General features: G+C 37.9%; 1 protein-coding gene across 1 annotated transcript in view; it reads right to left on the bottom strand.

Moving 5' to 3' along the window:
- The window catches only part of LOC107038385 (fat-like cadherin-related tumor suppressor homolog), a 135396-nt gene that overhangs the window by 18731 nt on the left and 95002 nt on the right, over window positions 1–21663 (bottom strand). The window contains exons 3-7 of the mRNA XM_015257452.2: window positions 16670–16776; window positions 16242–16446; window positions 10798–10859; window positions 1044–1199; window positions 247–363 (exon numbers count right to left, since the gene is read on the bottom strand). Coding sequence (XP_015112938.1) covers window positions 247–363; window positions 1044–1199; window positions 10798–10859; window positions 16242–16446; window positions 16670–16776 — 647 coding nt within the window. The remainder of the gene's footprint in view (window positions 1–246; window positions 364–1043; window positions 1200–10797; window positions 10860–16241; window positions 16447–16669; window positions 16777–21663) is intronic.

Below are 21663 nucleotides of genomic sequence, written 5' to 3'. Positions count from 1 at the left end.
TATCTCTCGAGCAGCCACGGGCATGAGCCACAAAATAAATGAATAAATTAATCAATTAATGAACAATTGAAGCACCTTGTTCAGCCGTCAGCTCATTCTAACTCGCCCAATTGAATCAAACGATATTCGCTCGTACTGATTATTTATTCAAAAAAATTATCAGTCCTCTCATAATGATCGATTTTACTCTGACGTACCGCATGTTCCGATAATTTATTTTTCTCTCTCTTTATACATTTCTCTTACCCTGAAGACACGATCTCCAGATAGGGTGTCGGGGCTATACGTCTCCCATGTTCCATTCTCGAGCAATGTATCGCTATCACTCGATAGGTCGTATGCCCTCGAGCGGTTCTTCGATTTCTGTCGGGAAATCAAGAGTTACGGCTTTTTAACCTTCTACTTTTCATAATAAAATCTTTACTTTGTTTGTTTTTGGTCTTTTCATGATAATTCGTTTTGCTGTTCTATTCATTAATTTTTATGAGGTCCTTCATTGTGATGAATACGCTGGATTAATGGACTCTAATAAAATAATAACTGCCATTGATTCTAACGTGATATCGTGGTATTACCGTGAACGTAAAACTAGCGTGTTTTAATGTGCATATTAATTTGTGCGTTTATGGGAACTTCCATTTGTACACGATGAATTAATATTTTTGTGGTAATATTGTACACAGGAAATGCTCGGGGTGGTGTGTGTTTATGGATTCACTTTAATTGTACATGTTTTTTATGAGGGGGCGGGCAGGGGGGGTGGGGGAAGCAAAAGCTACTGTTTCAAATCCACATCAATGTTCGTTACTATGGAAGGGTCATCACACCATCAAGGCTCTCTGAAAAATGAAGGGGGAAGAGGCATTTTATCCCAACGTTGCTATGGTATGCATGAGGATCACTCGGCTGTTAATTCCATGTGTGGAAGTAGGGTGTGAGTTTGAGTACAAGAAAATCAATAAATCCAAAATCCCAAAACTTGTAACTACGGGCGGAGAAAACCACAAGTTGTAGTGATAGCAGAGGGGAGTGAAAATTTGTACCTGGAAGAGTGGCTTATCGATGTCGGACGTGGCTGGTATACGAACGGTGTAAAACTTCTGCTCGAATTCGGGCCCGTGGTCGTTGATATCTTCCACTTGAACGACCACACGAGTTGTTGAGGAGAGCGGGGGTATTCCATCATCTCTAACAGTCACCTGAAATGAAGTAAATTGGGGTTATTTGGGGGTCGATGGGGGTTTTGGGGTGGTAAATTCATGGAGAGATGAAGATTGACGTGGATCACTTTATTCACTACACTGGTAGAAAATTACTATTGAAATTTCAGGTAGAAAGTGTTGAAATTTTTTACAACGAATAATTTATATGGAATTTCCATTGATCTTGGGATTGATAAATCAGACAATTTTCTTGAATGTTCAATGAAATTTGATTTCTCAGGTTCATACGACTATGAAAATTACTGAAAATCGTGACAATTCAGGCAACTTTCCTTCTGAATTTTCAATCTGTTGCTTAATTTTCGATCATTCATCATGAAAAACTTAGTTTTATTGCATTTCCAAGATAAATCAGGAATTCCGTGAGCAATTTAGTCTGAAATTGAATTCAAGTTCCGAATATTGAAAATTCAAATGCATCTGCTACTTAAATTTCAAAAAATTTCTAACAGATTGTTAAAATGTTTTACTGAAATTTGCGGTACACTTCACTGTTAGAAAATTCAAGCAACAATTTCACTTAATTTTCAATCCACTGAAAATTCAGTGGGATGTGATGTTCAATTTCCGCAATGAATTGGACAATTCTGGATATCACTGCAATATCAGTGATAATCTAACATGGAAAATGCAATTATTCTGAATTTTCAACCTGAATGAGAGATTACATGAACGATTTAATCTTAAATTGATTAAAAAATTCACAACATTGAGAATTCATGTGCAACTATTACTTAATTTTCAAAAAATTTCTCACAGTGTTCAGCATTAAAAATTCACAATTCTAGTGAACAATCATCGTGAATTGTTAATTTCATTTCAACTATTTCCTAGTTCGACAATATGAATAAAAATTTCTAAAATTGTGAATTGGAACAGCCCCAAAAACCATTGGACGATTGAAATTGCTCATTCACAGGAGTGATAAGTATCCCGTGAAGAGAAGCTGTCACAGAGGAATTATTTCTTGACACATCCCGGTGGCAATTCCCAGTTGAATCAGAGTCTAACCTGCGCTCGTTGTAGACCACGACGTAAATTTAGAAGTGTCTCCTAGGAGCCTTCACCGTGGAGAGACCGTCACTTCGGAGGGGTAACACCTGCACTAAATTAGGGCTACCAAACTCGGTTTTATCCATCGCAGTGTCTACCCTCCACGGTGGGTGCTTCTGCGGTATGGCTCGTCGTGATGGGTACATTGGGCAAGGAGACAGAGGGTGATCACCCTCACCTCACCAGAAACTTCATGCAGAAAGCGTATTAGTCTTCGTTATATACGACAGTGGAAAGTTGAACCGATACGGGAGGCTTGAGCCGGCTTGGGCTTAAACTTTTACCCAATGTCGTTCTGAACATCGCCAAAATCTCCCGGGAGCATTTGAGAAGTAGTGCGGTAGATTAAACCGTTTTGGCTGAGTTGATCACATCATTAACGACAACGTGCGGGAGGATTTAACCGTGAATACGCTGTTACCAACTGATGGTTGCGCTTTAATGTATTACATCCCATAATCTTAAAATTAACTTTAATGCCTTCATTTCGATTAATTGAAGTGCCTCGTTATGCATTGAAAACTCCCCGCCCTTCTCTCAGCAATGATCCAATCCCCCCTTACCCCTTTACATCTTCATTTCAATATTCTTGGGGGAATAATAATTTTCAATTAATATTTATGAACCATTTCGTATATGTTGGATTGATTTAACATTGATGAAATTTTTTGCCTTAAATTTTCGGTACACTGTTAGGAAATTACTCTTGAAATTTCAAGTAAAAAATCTTGAAATGTTTAACAACCAATAATTTATTATTCATTATTCATAAATTAGTCAATTTTCTTGAATATTCAATGAAATTTGATTTCTCAGGTTCATACGACACTGAAAATTACTGAAAATCGTGAAAATTCAGGCAACTTTTCTTCTGAATTTTTAATCTCTGGAAAATTCACTTGAATGTAATGCTTAATATTCCCGATACGTGTTAAAATTCAATGATCATTCATCACGAAAAACTTAATTTTATTGAATTTCCAAGATGAATCAGAAATTCTATGAGCAATTTAATCTGAAATTGAATTCAAGTTCCGAATATTGAAAATTCGAATGCATCTGTTACTTAAAGTTCAAAAAATTTCTACCAGTGTATAGTTTTTCCATTTTTTGTCACATTATAGTTCTACGGAAATTTCGCATAACTTGGTAATAAATATTAATGTTTTTATTGAAAATTGAAATAAACTGGGAAATTGCCTTTTCCCTGCTGCTCAAAAATTTAAATTGCATTGAAATGTCAACGAAATCGCAAATTTCCTAATTATTTCCTCCTAAATCGAATTCAGTATCTCGCTCTCCTGGAAAGTACTGAACGTTCAAGTCAAAAAAATTGATTCGAAATAAAAAAACACAACTTTGCAAAATGTTTCATTCCACCAAAGCAGCGACTGCCTTAATAAGTTCTCTTTTTGAAATTTGCGATGGTAACACCCTTAACAATCCCCAATCATCCCCTCTCGCCCTAATCCAGCAGGAATTACCCCCGAAGGCAGAACAATATTCTCAATTTGTGAAATTAATTCCCCCTGCATTACAGTGCTCTCCAATCCCTTTGTTTCATTTCTTCCCCAGGAAATGAAAAACCGAATTTCTGAAGGCTAGAGAGGAGCGGCGGAAAAAAAGCTGACTCCAGCAAGACCCGATGAAACTCATTTCCCATGGTATTTGTCCATTGCTCTCATCCTTCATTTAATTATGGAGCGGAAGGAAGCCCATAGTCCTCTATCCACCCCATTATCGGAGACCAGAGGGCGCCCCCATGGCTTGTAATCGACCGATAAAAATGTAAATCACCACCTCCATCTCAATTCACCGATATTTGAAATCCCGATGCGTATGGTTTTTCAAGTACACCAGAGGGTGCAAAAGACACGTAAAAATTTTTTTGTATTCCCGGCAGAATGGGGCACCCCGGGCTGCCCCTGCTCCACGGGAGAAATCGGAAAACGCTTACCGTCGACTAAGCATGCCATTTGAAGCGGTTATAGATAAACGTTATATCCCCGCACGAAGGAGGGACCCGGGCACACAAGGCGAATAGCCTCTAAGTCTTGTACTCCCGTCGTTCCACGATTGCCATCGAGATACATACATAAGAGGACTTTTTTGCTGGTACCATTAAAAAAAAACAGAAAACAACGTGAACAAGGAAAAATTATACACGTGAAGTTGGCAAGAAAAATCGTTGTAAATTAAAGGCGTAACGTGATCGCGATTGCGACTACGGTAGCAGTAGCTTCTCTCAGTTTGCGTTTTTCCTTCACGCAAGTGGATGCATACAACCCTGGGCACGCGATGCTTTTTTGATGTAGGATGCGTTCGGGAGGCTAAGTAACAGCCGAGGCATATTTGAAATTTTAAGGGCAAATGGAAATATTCCCGGGGAGGCACTCGCTGCGAGAGGTGGAAAAAAATGTTGAATGCTAATGCTCGGTGGAGAGAGGTTTACATAAATGTCGGGTATAGTTGCGTAAAGCGTTGAGGTAAATCATAAATATTTCTCGTGAATTATTTTCTTAATTATTCGATGACAGGGGAGTTGGTATTTTTGCATTGGGTCATTGATTCTGAAGTATTTAGGTGGAAGTAATGAGAGAAAAGGGGGAGAATGAAGGGAGAGGGTTTTAAGGGCTTCGTGAAGTATAACCGAGTGAGACCCTAGCATTAATATTCAAGAATGGAGTTGGAAACGCCCGGTGGCGTCTCTGAAATATGCACGTCGGTATCCCGGAAGAATGTTTGAAAAATAGCGGCCGATTAATAAGACTGCGGGTAAAAGGCCCCGGTGGTTAGCTAGTGGCGCATAAAGATGCACCTATATTTCTTGCGCTGCTCTCCGGCCACTAGTTGTAGAGAGTTGGGCTCGAGCCCAGTGTATACGGCGCGCAGGAGAGTGGGGCAAGGGTTGAGTAGTGAACCTGCGTCACGCTTTGCTCCTACGAAGGATTACGGGTACATCCGCGGTACTTCTCCTGTTGGCTTTTCCACTTTACCCCTCCTGTGTGTATTTAAGTTCTCTCGAGACTCCCTCTCGGCACACCTCAGTCACCCTTTCTTTCTCTTTAAACTTAACACATACGGTGGATGCCGGAAATTTAGCGCTCGTTACCCTCTGTGATATGCGTGTTATGAAAATTACCGTGGGATGTATAAATAGGGGGGTAATGGGCATCCTCGGATGCCCGGGAATTTATTTGGTTTTATGGGTGATTAACGTTGCTTTTCAGGGTCTCGTCATTATGCAGGATTTTATATATTTGATTGAGGGATTTGAGGGGTCAGGGGACAATTTTTCACTGAAATTTTGAGGAATTTTGTCTTGAAACATTCACTATTTGATGGAAAAGTTGATGGAAATTGTCAATTCTTTTACATTCGCTTGAATATATTCTTGAATGTTCAATTAATTTCCAAATTTTGGGAAATTTAGTACTGAAATCAAAACATGAATGCTCAGTAACAAATTCCGATGAATTTTCAGTGACAAAATTCTTTGGAATAATGTGATAAAAATTTCGAAGAAGTGTAGCAGAAATCTAAGCCAACATGTTTTAACACACAGCAAAAACGAATGTCTGAATTTCACATACCTTTTGTAGACATTTTACAGATACTAATAAACGTCTGAATAAAATCAGTAGCGAAGCGGTAAAATAAGTCAATTTTGACTATTGACGAGTTTTCAATCAATATCTCGGAATCTAAGGGAGATAGCGAAATTTTCGTAATTACATTTGTTGTAGCGCTCAATCGGCTCCACAAGAAAGGTTATAACAAAAATTTCGCTATCTCCCTTAGATTCCGAGATATTGATTGAAAACTGGTCAATAGTGAAAACTGACTCATCTCCTTTTACCCCTTCGCTACTGAAATGAAAATTTGTCTGAATTTCAAACATAAATTAAAATGTTTGGGCACCTGTTCGTCTGAAATTTAGACACATTTTCACTTTATTCAGACGTTTTTTAGTGTCTGAAAAATGTCTACAAAAGGTGTGTGAAATTCAGACATTCGTTGTTGCTGTGCAGTGAGGGTAAAAAAATTTGCTCATTAATATTTTTTCATTTCTGGGCAATGAGAAAAAAAAAACATTTTAACAGGAAATTTGAAATTCAAAGTGAAGTAGATCCCCGAATGTTCCTCCACAAAGACATAACTCCGAGAATTTGCAACAATTGATCCCACCGGAGACTATTTTACCTCGTATCATTACCATTATCTCCGATAATATACTTCTCACCTCGCTAGGGTCAAGCGCGCTGTATAACGTTACGTAGAAGCCATTTCTGCAATCCAATTTCCATGAGCGTATACTCAGGAGAGTATATACAGTTGAATAGGGATGGAGAGCGGGCCTGAGGGCTTTTCCCCTTAAAATGATCCTGCACTACAGCCCCCCCCCGGCGTTCTCCTATTTATGCTCAGGATCTCCTCACCCTCCTGCAGCCTCGATTGAAGAAAAAAAAACTGAGAAATAAGAATTGCTGAGTGGAAAATTCACGTGCACCACCTTGTATCGAGTATCAGAGATTCTGTCGCAACGCTGGGGGAATCGTTTTCTCCGCGAGAAAACTTTTCTGATCAACTGGTATTCACCCCGGTTAAGGGTGTCGAGAGGTAGAACTTATGTATGGGGTAAGTTGGGCACCAAGTCTCCTCGATTAAGACTCAACTTCCCATGGCCCCACCGCACACCCGCCATTTTCCTCGTGAACTTTTATACACTTTTAACCGTATTCCGTGATACGCATATATTAATTTACACCGAGAGAAGGTGTCTTGTTATTTTATTTCCCCGGGCTTAACCGGATTAATAAATTAAAACTCCAACTACATTGCGGGGAAAAAATAATGTTGAGTGCATGAAAGTCTTTATTCAGACGAAAACAAGATGTGGGGAATCCGCAGTTGTGAATGGAATATGACCCGATGGATTTTTTTAATTTGCACGGAGAGAAATGTTCAGTAAAAATTACGGAACAATTCACGGAATCCGCAATGGGGAATCGTTTACTGGAAATTTTTATGGGAATGGAAGAGAAGAAATCCGAAACGTTCAGTGAATTTTCAGGTTCATCACCGAATAAAGTAAGAAATTGACATGTAATTTTTCCCGAAGAAGGAAAATCTTACGGAAACTTGCCGACTTATTGTGCCTCAAAAATAAAAAATTCATGAACGTTCAACAATTTTTATGAAGCTGGTGAGTTATTTCTACGTTCCCTTCCGTAAAATTTCTCAATCGTTGGGGAAAAATTACCAAACGACTTGTTGTCCCCACAGCGGTGAGTCATCAGACGGCTGGTTAATTTTTACAATTTCAGTTCCGACTCACACTTTTTACTGAATTTTACTTCGCTCGTGAATTACCTTTCGAAACGTAATTTTTACGTTTTTTCTGATAATTTTTATTGAATTTCTCTCTCCGTGTATTATTTGGATGATGAACATTTTCGCGAGGATTGAAAAATCGAAAGAACTGGATTACTTAAGGACTTGTTTTACAATTTTAAACCCTCGGCATTCCCTCTCACCCCTTATTATTTTAAACCGCGATGAAAAAAAAATTCAATTTTCCACCCCAAAAATGTGTCATTCCCTCCACTTCTTTGCTTTATGACTTTCAATATTTAAAGTAAGTTCGGGTAAAAGTATCTCATCTCTGTCAGCGGTGGCACTTTCAAAGTCTGAATCTACGTATTCCCTTGAAAATCCCTGTATAACCATCTTGAGACACTCCTTCCCTCCGCCCACCGCTCCGGGGACTGATTTCATCCACTTCCGTCACTGTGACGAAAAGAAGAGGAGCCTCAACTCTTCTATCCTCACATTCAATTCCCCCCCCCCCCCCCCCCTCCCACATTTTACTTTTCAATTTCCCTACCGTGTGTGCCAGCAGAGATGCGATTTTCTTTCTCATTTTCCCCGTATCTCCGCAATATTGAGAGGGAGAAATACAGAGTGCACGGAAAAATTGTTGAGTGAATGAAATTTAGTGACTGATGAAAATATCTCGTCTTATTAAGTACCTAGTTATCCACCAGCCACAGACAAATTCAATTTCTCGTTGATTTAACCCACGGCTAAGTATGCCGGCGGGTAATCCGGAGATAACTTTAATTCCATGTAAATTCTCATCCTCATCTTTAAACTCAGTAATTATTTATAACTGCCTAGGTGTCGCTTTGGGTTAGTTAACGCGGAATTTAGTAGCTGAAAATGGTGTATTCAATTATCTTGTCATTCTGAGTTAGTAAAAATGTTGTGAATTCTAATATCATCGTTTGCGTTGTTTCGAAGGTATTTATTGGCCGTTAAAAAAATTTATTGCTTTCTTCGTGTTGAAAGCACTAGTAGTAAAGAATAATACCTTCGGATTTGTTACTGAGTTACAAATAATTTCACTCAGGTTATTCTAAAATTCAGTTTATTTTATTCTGAAATTCACTGGGATGTTTAATACGAGTTTCAAAGAATTTTACAATTGATATAATATAACTTCGGCCAATTCTATATATTATTCAAATTGATAAAGAATATATTTAAAAATATATAAAACATTTATTTTATATATTTTTTCATATAAACTGGACCAATTTAATTTAATTTGTTACAAATAATCTCACTCAGGTTATTCTAAAATTTAGTTTATTATTGTTCTGAAATGAACAATAGGATTTTTAATGGATTTAATTCATTTAGATGTTTCATAGGAGTTTCAAAGAATTTTACAATTGACCGATCTTTGAATGTTTATTGCATTACCCTCATCAAAAAGTATATAATATGAGCCAATCCCATATATTTTCCAAATTTATGAAAAATATATTAAAAAATACATAATACATCCATTTTATATATTTTTTAAAATATAAATTGGGCCAATTTAAAATATTTTTCTATATATTTTTCAATATATAATTTTTTCCGTGTGGGTGGATCGCTCACTCTGTATTTTTTATTAACATATTTCCGTTTCCATTTTGTTAATTAATTCATTGTATTAAACATTTAAACAGTTCAACTGTGACACTTTTATCTAATTAATTCACTGATTCGCATCAGGAAAAAACATATTTTGACATTTCTCTAAAATTTTGGATTTTCAATTATTTTTCGAAATTTCCGTGAAAATATAATGCAATGAAAATTCCCGAGAATTGCACTGGAAAATTTCGCCAAAGCGTTTCAACAATCACCAACAAATCATGACATTTGACTCAATAAAACTAATGATTCTCCGGCGTGCGTCATAAGTGTTACTCGCATGTAGTTAGCACTTTAGCAGGTGGCGCATGGCATAATGCACGTTGCATCGTATAAAGGTGCAACTCACCGAGTTCCAAGTGGCACGTTAGGTGAGTGCTCCACTGATACTTCTCCCCTCCCCAAGTTAATGCGGAAGTCACGGAAAGAGGGAGGAAATTTCCTCAGGTTTAAGATACACCTACACACACCAGTGTAAACGTATATCAGAGAGGGAGGATAGTGAAGACACCCCGTTGGTAATTGTATCAACGAAACCCCCCGTTGTCACAACGTCGGGATAGTACTTCCGGCGCGACATGAGCTAACGCCCTACTCCCAGCGTTATGCCTACAACTATATCCTCGACGTCAATGGCCGTATTATATTCACATGGCTTCGCATATATGCCTTTTAGTTCACCTCAATTCCCTCGGGGACTTTAAACCTCAATTATCAAATAGGTGACTGACTTGTTAATGACTTTACGAAATATCGAGTGCTCTGTGCCAGCTCCGGGGGAATCCATAGAGACGCTCCTGTTAAATCGAATAAAATAAGAGGAAGAAAAATCGCAATTAATTGGCCTTGATAATTCGAGACGAATAAGACTGTTGAAAATTTTTGGCTAAAATTTCCTGTTTTTCCTCTAAAATGTTATGATAAAATCAAGGGAAACCGGAAATTTCAGTTCTATTATTTGTAAATATATTCTTGAGTAAATTAATGGAAAATTCTGGGCAAGTTGGTATTAAACATTCATGTTTTGATCGAAAATTCAAGTAAATTCCAGAATTTAGTAGCAAAGCGGTAAACCGGGTCAAGTCGATTTTGACTATTCAGTTTTTGACGAATATCTCGGAATCTAAAAGAGACAGCGAAATTTTTGTTATGACCTTTTTTGTAGAGCCAATTAAGCATTATAAAAAAGGTCATAAGTGAAATTTTGCTATCTCTCTTAGATTCCGAGATATTCATCAAAAACTGACGAAAAATCTAAATCGACTTGATCCGCTTTACCGCTTCGCTACTGAATTCATGTCTTGAATTGAATTTGGAGTGAAATATTGAATTTCATCATCTTTTTTTTTATTTCGGTGAATAACAAACAATTGGCGTCACTTACCTCAAGTTTTAAAAGTAAGAATGAATAAAAAATAAATAAAAATAAAGAATATTATGCAATTTCTCAAATAGAATGGCTTTTCTCATGCAATAAAGTGGAATCAACTCTCAGAGTCCAGTAATTATCATTCATTTATCAGTTACATACCTCCAGCACGTGCTCCGCCTGATTCTCACGATCGAGTTTTCTTCCACTGGTTGTGATCAGACCTGGAAACATGACGTGACCATTAGCAACCATTCAAATTAATAAACGAACTTTGAGACTAGTTTGGTAGGGAGACGGGCCTGGAGATTGGGAATTCAACTGACTCCAGGATTAACCGAGCCATCATGTCAGTGCATGTGAACAGCACGCGATTTACCCCGAAACTCGGCAAATATTATTGCACTTCTCGGGGAATAACGGAGACATCGTGTTTACCTGGCAATTGGCAAAGTTTTCCTGACCGATGGTACGACGGTGTCAATACCCCAGACGTCAGTTACTCAAACGTCTATAGACTAATAACGCGGTATCAAAAAGTTGCGGGAGTTTCGATGGGAAAAAGTGAGACGGGAAGTCGCTCTGTATCACTGCCGGATGCCGCACGCAATAACATTTCAACATCTGTACATACAGATGCAGTATACATCGCGGAAGTTTACCTTGGAGTAATTTATGAAAGAAAGACAACATTGCGAACGAATGCGACACTCGATTCCCATCGCTTCTTCTCCAATGAAACCAGCAAGATTGAAGGCAAACACAATTATAGAAAACTCATTCGTAATTAACAAACAAATTGTGTTCATTCTTTTCACTGTTGAATTGTGATTTTCTCATGACGAAGTATTGAAATTTCAGCGAAAATGTGATTTGTCATTCGCTGGAATTCCAAGCAATTTCGCCATACGGAGAAATATTTAGTAAAAATTACGGAACAATTCACGTAATCCGCAATGGGGAATCGTTTTTCGGCAATTTTTATAGGAATGGAACATTCCTCACCGAACAAAGTACGAAACTGTCACGTAATTTTTCCCGAAGAAGTAAAATCTTACAGAAATTTGGCGACTTATTGTGCCTCAAAAATCAAAAATTCTTAAACGTTCAACAATTTTTATGAAGCTGGTGAGTTATTTCTACGTTCTGTTCCGTCAAATTTCTCAATCGTTGGGGAAAAATTAGGGAACGACTTGTTGTCCCCACAGCATTGAGTCATCACACTGATAGAACGGATTAGTTATTGTTAACGAATGGATTTTGGTAGGAGGTTAGGGTCTATTCGGTCCCACCAAATGTTCATTCGTTAATAGTTAACGAATGTATATTTGAGGAGCCTTGTTTGACTTGACTTTCGCCACTCAAGTGAACCATTCGTTAACTATTAACGAATATTCATTTGGTCATATTCAACTCTACCATTCGTTAATAGTTAACGAATCTCGTTTGGAATAAATGAATCATTCTATCAGTGCAGACGGCTGTTTAATTTTTGCGGAACAAATCGTAGAATTTACGTGGCGATTAATTTCTGTTCCGACTCACACTTTTTATTGAATTTTACTCCACTCGCGGATTACATTTCGAAACGTAATTATTGCGTTTTTTTTCTGGTAATTTTTATTGAATTTTTCTCTCCGTGCACTAAAATTTAAAGTTTAATCGAAAAATAAATGGCGACTGTATTCGTAGAAATGAAGAATAATCAGGAAAATATATTCCTGAATTTTCATTCATGTTTGGATTGAAAATTGAAGTAGGTTGGCAAATTCTCGTCTTTCTCCTCAAAAACAAAATTCCCATAAATCAAATTCATCCAAAAGCCAAATGCAATTTCATAATAAAGAATTGATGGATGGAGCCCCTCAAAACAACGATGTGAAGGCGTGTCATGGGCACTCCATCATGCACCAAAGGACCAAGTCGTGTTTTCCCCGATTGGCGCCTGGAATAGTCGCGTCAGCGGTTTCTTTCCCGTTCGAGTTGAATCGTTTTACGGTAAAAATGTATAGTACCAGGTTTCCAACGTCGATTTCATACAGGGCAAAGGGTAGACGGTGCGCGGGCGTGCGCGAACCCCGCATACACTATTCCAACTATGAAAGGAGGGCCCAGGGAAGGGGGGGGGGGGTCACACGGATTTGTTCGCGTTTGGTCGTAATAACGAGATTTCGTTTTATCGTCACTAAAATCGGATTTTCTCGTCGATTTCGCGTTGTTTCCCATAGCCAGATGTCGGAATCCCCTCTTTCACCTTTTCTCGAATGTATCTCTCCCTCTGTTGCACTCTCCAGAGCTGGGGATATTCGTGCTCTCTCTCTGCGCTCATGACACACGAACAGCGAAAACCATATCGGCCAAATACCCATCTCAAACGACCCATCTGCTTCGTACGCTTGTGATTGAAAACAACGGGATTGAGGGGCGGGGGAATGGGTTGAGAAATAAAATATGCAGAGAGAAAATAGGGCGTGGTGGAACGGTCTTGGGAGGTTTTTTTCGCATTTGAAGGTGTGTGAGTTGAAAAACTATGAGGTGAAAAATTTGTGTGGGGAATAAATTCAAGAATTCTATCTTGATATGGGCGATAGAGAGAGAAATTGCGGACACTGAGAGCAACGGAAATTTTATGGATATTTCACTGGTGTTTTTTGCACTGTTAAATTTTTTTTGAAATTTCGGAGAAAACGTGATGGGAATTCGCATGAGAGTGACATTGAATCGGATTTAGGGGAAAAATGGTTATGAAATTTCAAAGTTTTAGGTAGAATTCACAGAAATGGAGTTTTCGATGGGAGTGAGATGGAACTTTCGCAAGTTCATTGAATTTTCCACGGAACATGAATATTTAGAAATAAAATGACATGAATTTTCAATTTTTCCCTGAACTTTCCCGATTTTTCTGAATTTTCACGGATTTAATTTAACTGGAAAATCAAGTATTTTACTGATTTTCAGATCATTTAAACCGAAAATTAATGGAACATTTGAATTTTCAATGACAATATTCCCTGCAATTTCAGTGGAAATTAAACACCGTAAAAATTTCCAAGATTTGGCACGAAAAATTCAGACGAAAATTTGTAACAGTGTGAGAGGGTGACATTGAATTCGATTTAAGGGAACAATCATAAAATTTCAGATTTGAATGCTCTAAAGTGACAAAGACTTCCAACAATTGTACCAGAAATTTCACTCAAAAATATTTAATAGTGTAAAATTGCCAGACTCCACTTCCCGGGAAAATTCAACAGACACACCAGATAAATTGCCCAGACGTTCAGCAGGATGACGTTGAAATCATGCGTTTTTCGTTCGTCGTAAAACACCCAAAGGAAAGCATTTCCATTTTCCCCGCTCGTTGTCATATTTCCGAAGATTGCTATGTACCCTGTCCCACATTCTCATGCAATATTCTCCCCGCATCGGATTTTTCCCCATCCATTCTATGAATATAATAATAATGATAGCGGATCGGTTTTCCCCGGCAATTCGTTGATTAATATTTTTTTTCTATCCACGAGGAATTTTGGGATGAGACAGTGTTGGAACACTACCCGGGGAATAATTCGCAGTTTGAGACTCTTGGATAGCGGTGTTGTGGGTGTATGCTGAGGGTGAGTTGGAATCTCTTTTCAGGGGTTCCCGAGCGTGCATGATGCCTCGGATAGACAGGCATTCGTGGATCGAAGTGTAATAACCCCCTCGGTGAGTATCCGGCTCTCCTCTGATCAATGTCGAGTGAGACTCAACTCGGAAGCATTCGTGCAATGTGTTGAGTATTTCCACCGAGCCAGTGTTATCTTTCCGTTAATTATCAGAATGTAATTCCATTCAAATCATTGATTGCTGGGTATTAATTGAAATTCAAGTTTTGCATTTTAATTGGCGAAAAAAAATTTCATCGGGAGGTGTTTTTTATCTGTTTATCAAGAACCGTTGGGGCAAAACAGATCATTTTCTTTTCTATGGATTGAACTGTGTTTCCAATGAAAGCGAAGTTTTTATTCTCGTTTTTTCCCCGTGAATTATCTGAATATACTTTCATTTAAATCTTTGATTACTGCTGGGTATTAATTGAATTCGATTTGTTCATTTTAATTGAGGAACAACAGTTCCATCGAGAGGTGTTTACCTGTCTATTAAGTGGGGCAAACATCTTCAAATCTACAACTGGGGCAAAACAGGTGATTTTTTTCGTTTTTATGCATTTGAGTGTCTTTTCAAAGAGAGAAGAAAAATTATTCTCGAGTTCTGAATGCAAAATTAAACAAAACGACGCGTTCACAATTCCGAGAATAACATTTCCAACGTGAGACACCTCTCTTGAGTGCGAATGAATAACAAATATCCCATAAAATTACAGAAACTAATCCCTCCCCGTTTCTCGGAATCCCCCCCATAAATGTAACTAACGATAAAAGTAATGAGATAGAGCGGCACAATAAACTGTAAAATTTTCCAATCCGCAAATGTATTCCAGCATACGCAATGTACTTGATTCGAGTCGAGAGGATAGCGTGCGGCACGCCAGTAAAGCCGTGCACCCCTCTCCCATCGTTAAAAGGTCATCGGACATGAAAGATGAAATTCGCGCTCGATTGCCCATCCCCATAGCAAAAATACCTCCACACACCCTGCCATTCTAAAAATAATGGAGTCATTCCCGAAAGCACCGACTGACTGGCACCATCAATTTCCATTCATGAGGGCATGATTTTTTGATGCTTCTCTCGAACGAGTTCAAGGATATTCGAGTACTTTGGCCATTTTTTTTGTTGAAATCGTCTTAAATATTTGTAAGACGATTTGTGACGATAAGTAAACACACTATTAGAAAAAACATGAAATTTTATGGACAGTTGACTATGAATTTTGAGAACAGTGACGATGAATGCGATTTAGGAGAAAAAAATTATGAAATTTCAGGTTTCACTGAAACTTCAGGACAATTCCAGAATTTTAAGGAGCATAAAGACGAAAATTCCTTGATTTATTTGAATTTTCAATCTAATACGAATATTCAGTGTCAAATTGCATTGAATTTTCATTGGAATTGGAACACGATAAAAATTTACAGAATGTGGCACGGAAAATTCAGATAAAAAATTTTAACAGTGCATTACAATTTTCATTTGACTCTCATTTCCTGGAGGATTTTGTAATAATTTCGTTGCATAGAGACAACAATCTGTTCAAAAATTACCCCAAAATTCAAGTAACGGCCACATATTCATCCTTTAGGAAATTTTACTAAAATTCTATTTTCAAAAAATACACTAAATTTAATGAAGTTTCAATGCCATACGTAAAAATTTGACGAAAAACTTGTAGCTATTCTCCAAGACAAAATTTTTTGAATATTGTAAAACCGTCAAAATTGAATTCGAATGCCACTAATTATCCACGAATTTTATCAACTCGACTTAACAAAAGTGATGATTGAAAATTTCCAATTATACACTTGAATATCCTTAAAGAGAGCGTTTGGGGCTCGTTAAATCCCCGAGGTGTTGAAGCCCGGAGGCTTCAATTTTTCATCACCCCCGAGTGAAAAGGAAATATTCCAGTCGCGGAGAATGAGGTTAAGAGATTAAGAGACTTACCAGTTGTCGAGTTGATGAGGAAGTAGCCCTCGGGATTGCCGCTGGTTATGGAGAATGAAAATTCTTGGGGTGAGACGTCACGATCGAAGGCCTTTATGTGAAGTACACTGACACCGGCGGGTGAATTTTCCGGAACAGATGGATAGTAAACCGGATATTCGGTCAGAGGTGTGTTATCATTCTCATCGAGTACCTCCACATAAACCTGTAAAGCCGAGTGGAAAAGGGCTTTTCAATTAAATGAGATCTCACTGAAGCCGTATAAAACAATTACGCCGTTCAAATAACGTAACAATTGGAAAGCAGTATTTAATTTATTTCATTTCAACGGCTGGAAACCCATCGCACTCCGGTTATTATTCAATTTCAAATGAACCAATTTCAATTGTAGAAAACTCATTTATTTCGTTATCATTTTAATAACCCACCTGAAGTTGCGAGCTGAGGGGCACGACGCCGTGATCCTGAGCGTAAACAGTCAGCCAATAACCATTTTTCGTTTCGATATCCAGGACGGCTTTCGTTTTAATATTTCCTGTGAACACAAATGCAAACCATGCAATTTAATGTACTGTGTCATAATAATTATTGCTGCTTAACAATTGAGATTTTAGGGTAATCTCTTTCGAAGTGAATCCATTTCGTCTTGATATAACCGACACAATCTTAGCATCAGATTTTGCAAATTGAAAAATTTCGGAAAAAGAATGAAGCGTGAATGAATAAATTGATTCAGCCGAATCCAACAGCCGATATTTTCCCCGAAATACCGTAATGTAATGTCAACTATTACGCCGGCAATTTGAGCTAATAAAGCCGAGCGAAAAAACCTCGCCGATTCCATCACTGGTTTTTGCACGCACCCGGCGGCGTGAATGGTTAAAAATCGTGTGTAGGAAATATTTGAGAGAGTTCGATATAATGACTGTAGCGGGAGTGTTTGAAAAAAAGTGGTCGGTGTGCAAAATGGACTAATTTCACGGCCCTCAGCCCTTCCCCCAGTCGTAACTTCCATTCTCATCCCTCCCAGTAGTTTTATTCCAACGATTTTAATGACGGGATTATTACGTGAACCCCAGACTGTCGTTATGAACGATATATAATCGCGAATTCGTGGCTTTTCTGTGCCCTGGCTTCATCGTAAATTACTTACGACAGGAGATTCACGGATGGGTATTCCGATGGCCCCCAGGAATGACATCGAACAGTTATCGGCTGGTTCTTACGTAGAACAGACACGGTGAAGATAAATGAAATCAGTTTGAAAACTCGTCGGTGAAAAAGTTTTTATCCTCTTTGAAAACTCCAGCTTTTCAGTTTTCGTTAGTTCTTTTTCTCTTCTTTTCTTTATAATACGATAATCACATCATATGTTTGGTACACATGAGTGTTGCCCTTGTTTCCAATAAGTTTTGCACGCTCTCAGATTCCGAGTTTGCTGGAAGTTTCTTCTCCAAGTATTGTTAGAGGCAGTTTAGAGTTCTTCATTGGAAATTTGTATTTCTTCGCGCTACGCCGCATATCGATTTCACGGTGTTGTGATTTTTTTTCCCGATCCATCTCAGACCCTCCATTATAAGTTTTGAATATTAACGAGTCTGTTTTAATTATGGTGAGATGGAACTCGAGAGAGGGTTATGGAGATGTAAAAAGCCTTCGTTATGGAATGATGGGAGAATTTCATGGCAGTTTGATGCTGGTTTATGGCGGGGGGCTAAGTCTCCGCTGATTCCGTGCGCAGGCTGAACTTGATTCTCAGGTAAACTTCAAACACAACTTACATCCGTGGGGTTGGGATGGATCAGGAACCCGGGGTTTACGACTCACGCGATCCCGGAGATTACTGATGAAACGCTCGCGTCAACTATTCGATCTTTGTTTTATCAACGATAAACACCTTGTGCTACATAGAGTGGTTGTAAAAATTTTATTGTGAGAGGAATTTGAGTAGAGGATTGCGTATGTGCATTGGATGGAGTTGACGTTCACTGGTACAAGTCTTCACTGGTAAAAATTTCAGTCTGAATTTTCCGCGCCATATTCCGGAAATTTTTATCGTGTCCAAGTTTCGCGGAAATTTCAGGGATTTTTTTCATTAAATTTCTGTTCCATTTTTCCCTGAGAATGAATAGAAAACCAGAAAGTTCTGGTAAATGGTACTGAATGCGGTTTAGGGGGAAAATCAGGACATTTCATATTTCACTGAATATTCAATGTAATTTGATACTGGATATTCATATTAGATTTGAAATTCACATAAATCAAGGAATTCTCGTCTTTATGCTGCTTAAAATTCTGGAATGTTACTGAATTTCCAGTGAAATCTGAAATTTCATGATTTTTTTCCCCTAAATCGCATTCAGTGTCACTGTCCTGAAAATTGATAGCCAACTGTCTATGAAATTTCATTTTTTTTCTAACAATGTTGTCTGCAATTTCTAGTATACGTTTCGTCGTTAAAAATTTAAAATTTTACGGAAAAATCAATAGGTGTCAATTTCAGGTCGACTATTATATGAAAATCAACAGAAACCAGGAAAATATCAATTAAATTGGGAAAATGTCATTTTTTTGTGACTGAAAAATGTAAAATTTTACGGAATTTTCACTGAAATCTGAAATTTTATGATTTTTTTCTAAAACAGTTGTTCTAGTTCAGTTCGATATTTCCAATTAATTTTTTATCGTCGGTACCACATGGGACGTCATTTAAATTTAAAAATTATCAAGTTTCTATTCAATTTTGAAAACAACATAAAAATGTCATTTGAAATAGATGGAATCTCTGGGAAAAAGCAAAAAAATTACTGAATGACGCAAATGTTCAGGCGTGACTTTATTTTAATTGCAAGAACTTAAACTGAATACTTTATTGACACGCGTCCCATAAACAATAAAATTGATGTGACTGGAGCATGAAGGTTTGCATTATTAAATATCGCCTTTAAAATTCCATAGATCCCAATGTTCACATAGCGTTACCTAATTTGAATGAAACTTTCACACGTTAAATACATAATTCGATGGGAAGCATTTACCGTGGATTAATAACTCGTAGTAGGAAATATTCGTGGCCTATAAATAATTCCCCGATGCACTGGAGCACTGGATAAATAGTTGCAGTTGCGATATAACCATGTGTGCGACTCTATGCACACGGGAGAACGATCGAATCGCCTGCATAAATCCACCTACAACTTTAACCATTATATATCTACAATGTTGGGTATATGCATGAGCATTAAGTACAGGCCGCGGTTTAGTTGCCCTCTGTATCGTGGTAATCGGCTGTGTAGAGAAAAAGTTTCACTTTTTCCCCCCTCATTTCATCTTTTTTCACCCCCTCCCCACCTAGCGTTCCTGTTTTTCTTTTATTAAACTCCTCGGTTAATACACTGATTTGCAAAGTTTGTTGCCGACAATTTTCACCTACTGATCATGATAAAACATGTAATATTGTTAACTTTATGGGATTTACAAGGGGAAATTCAGTTTACACGTGAAACAATTGAAAATTAAGGTCTTGAGAAAACTATAGGAAAAATAAATATTATTTAAGACCAAGTCACTAGAATTTTTTATTGATTCAGATGAATTCTCACTGAATAATGAAATTGCCATAACTACTTTCCATTTTTTAATCCAATTGTGAAATTTCGGTGAAAATGCCAATGATAGAAAACTGTGCTTGAATTAAAAGTCAATTGTTGATTTTTTAACCAACAAAATCATCCATAGATGTTTGAAATTTCTATTACATTACAATTCCACTGAAATTTGAAGAAATTGTGCAATTGGAAATTCAAAATTTTCTGAAAAAATCAATGGACAGGTCAATTTCAGTTTAATTATTTCTTGAAAGTTAAAAAAAATCTGCTGAATTCAGGTAAAAATACTCTCGACTGCTTATTTAAATCACAATCCGGTGTTACGTGCCTGAAATATTCGGAATTTCATTGAATCATCAGTGAAATTTGAAATTCCGTGATTTTTTCCCTCAAAAACAAATTCAATCTCCCCCTTTTGGAAATTACAACTTACTAGTCAACTGTCTGCGAAATCTCCCCAATTTCAGTTTAAAAAAAATATCCTTGGAACCTCAATATCAAAAAAGACTTTCCGTTCTAATTAAATAAACATCTTCGGATTAGCAAATTCTTCCAATGAAAAAACCCTCAAATGAAGCTCGAAGGTTGATAAAAACCGAGAAGCTTTTAAACCCTGGAGTTATGTCGACGTTGAGGGTCCCTGGGATCCGCCTTGGTCGTGTACTATTCCCCGAGCTTCACTCCTTCCGCGTCCTCTCGTATCCGGTCCGTGACGAGATTCCATTTCTTCCATACTCACGTTACCTAACTACCACCCGAAGCTCTAAGCTCACGGAAAACTCCCCTTTGCCGCCGCCGCCGCCCCCCCCCCCCCCCTGCCCGCGCTGCAGCCACTGCTCAAGGGTCATTTGGGCGAGGGGCCAGATCCCATACCCTTTCCGCTTCCCGGGAATATAAATAGATTTGTCCTTTAAACTACCGAGAATTTGACGTTAAGTTTAGCCTATAAAAAAACTCCCCGGAATTATCCTCTTCCTGGTTGTGCGTGTGTTTCTTCTTTTATATTTCGATGCCAGGGAGCATGAATTATTCGCGGGCTTAATGCTCCAAAATTCTTCCGCACGAAATGCAAAATAAAGTTCTTTGTTTAACATAAAGGACAGAATAAATGTCGAAGGGGGAAGAGGATGATAATGTTGTCGAAAGTTAACGGGAAAATCAAATATTTATTCAACGTGAACCTCTACTTTTCCCCATTTTTCCTCCAGTAAAAATATAACACCCATTTTTCCTCTTTCATAATTGGGTATAATATTAAATAATACCGGACTTAATTAACAAGCCGACGGTATTCGTAACAGAATTATCCCGATAATGTGAGTTTAATGCTCCATCCAATTAATCGAAATAAATGGGAATATTTCCGTTCTGCGCACGAAAACATTTTCATTATTTCATGAACGACTAATGAAATTAATACTGTTTAATCATTCCAGCATTCATACAACGCGAACGAATATTGATTATACATATAATGAAGGAGGGTAAAAAAATTTAATTAAGTCGAATCCCATGTTTCTCTCTCCAATTTTCCAATTCCAATTTCGTTAAAACCCGCATTAAAAAAATATCACTCGGCTCGCAAGATTTTATTTTTATATCCGATGTATGTGTACCTACTCTCCGGAAAATTGAAATTGAGTTGGGGAATGTGTTTTGAAGAGCGCGCCCTTATTTTGTTATTTCTGCACACAAGAAAAAATATTAAAACCCCGGGGATGCCTCGGGTGACACGACATTCCCAGGAGATGCCGAGGTGAGAGGCTGTGTCAACGATCAAATTCAAACGCGCGTCATTCCTGGAAGGACGTCGT

This window comes from Diachasma alloeum, unplaced genomic scaffold (genome assembly GCF_001412515.2).
Source record: "Diachasma alloeum isolate Michigan unplaced genomic scaffold, Dall2.0 Dall_scaffold_00280, whole genome shotgun sequence".
Lineage (NCBI taxonomy): Eukaryota > Metazoa > Arthropoda > Insecta > Hymenoptera > Braconidae > Diachasma > Diachasma alloeum.
This window is presented reverse-complemented; position numbering and strand designations above follow the sequence as displayed.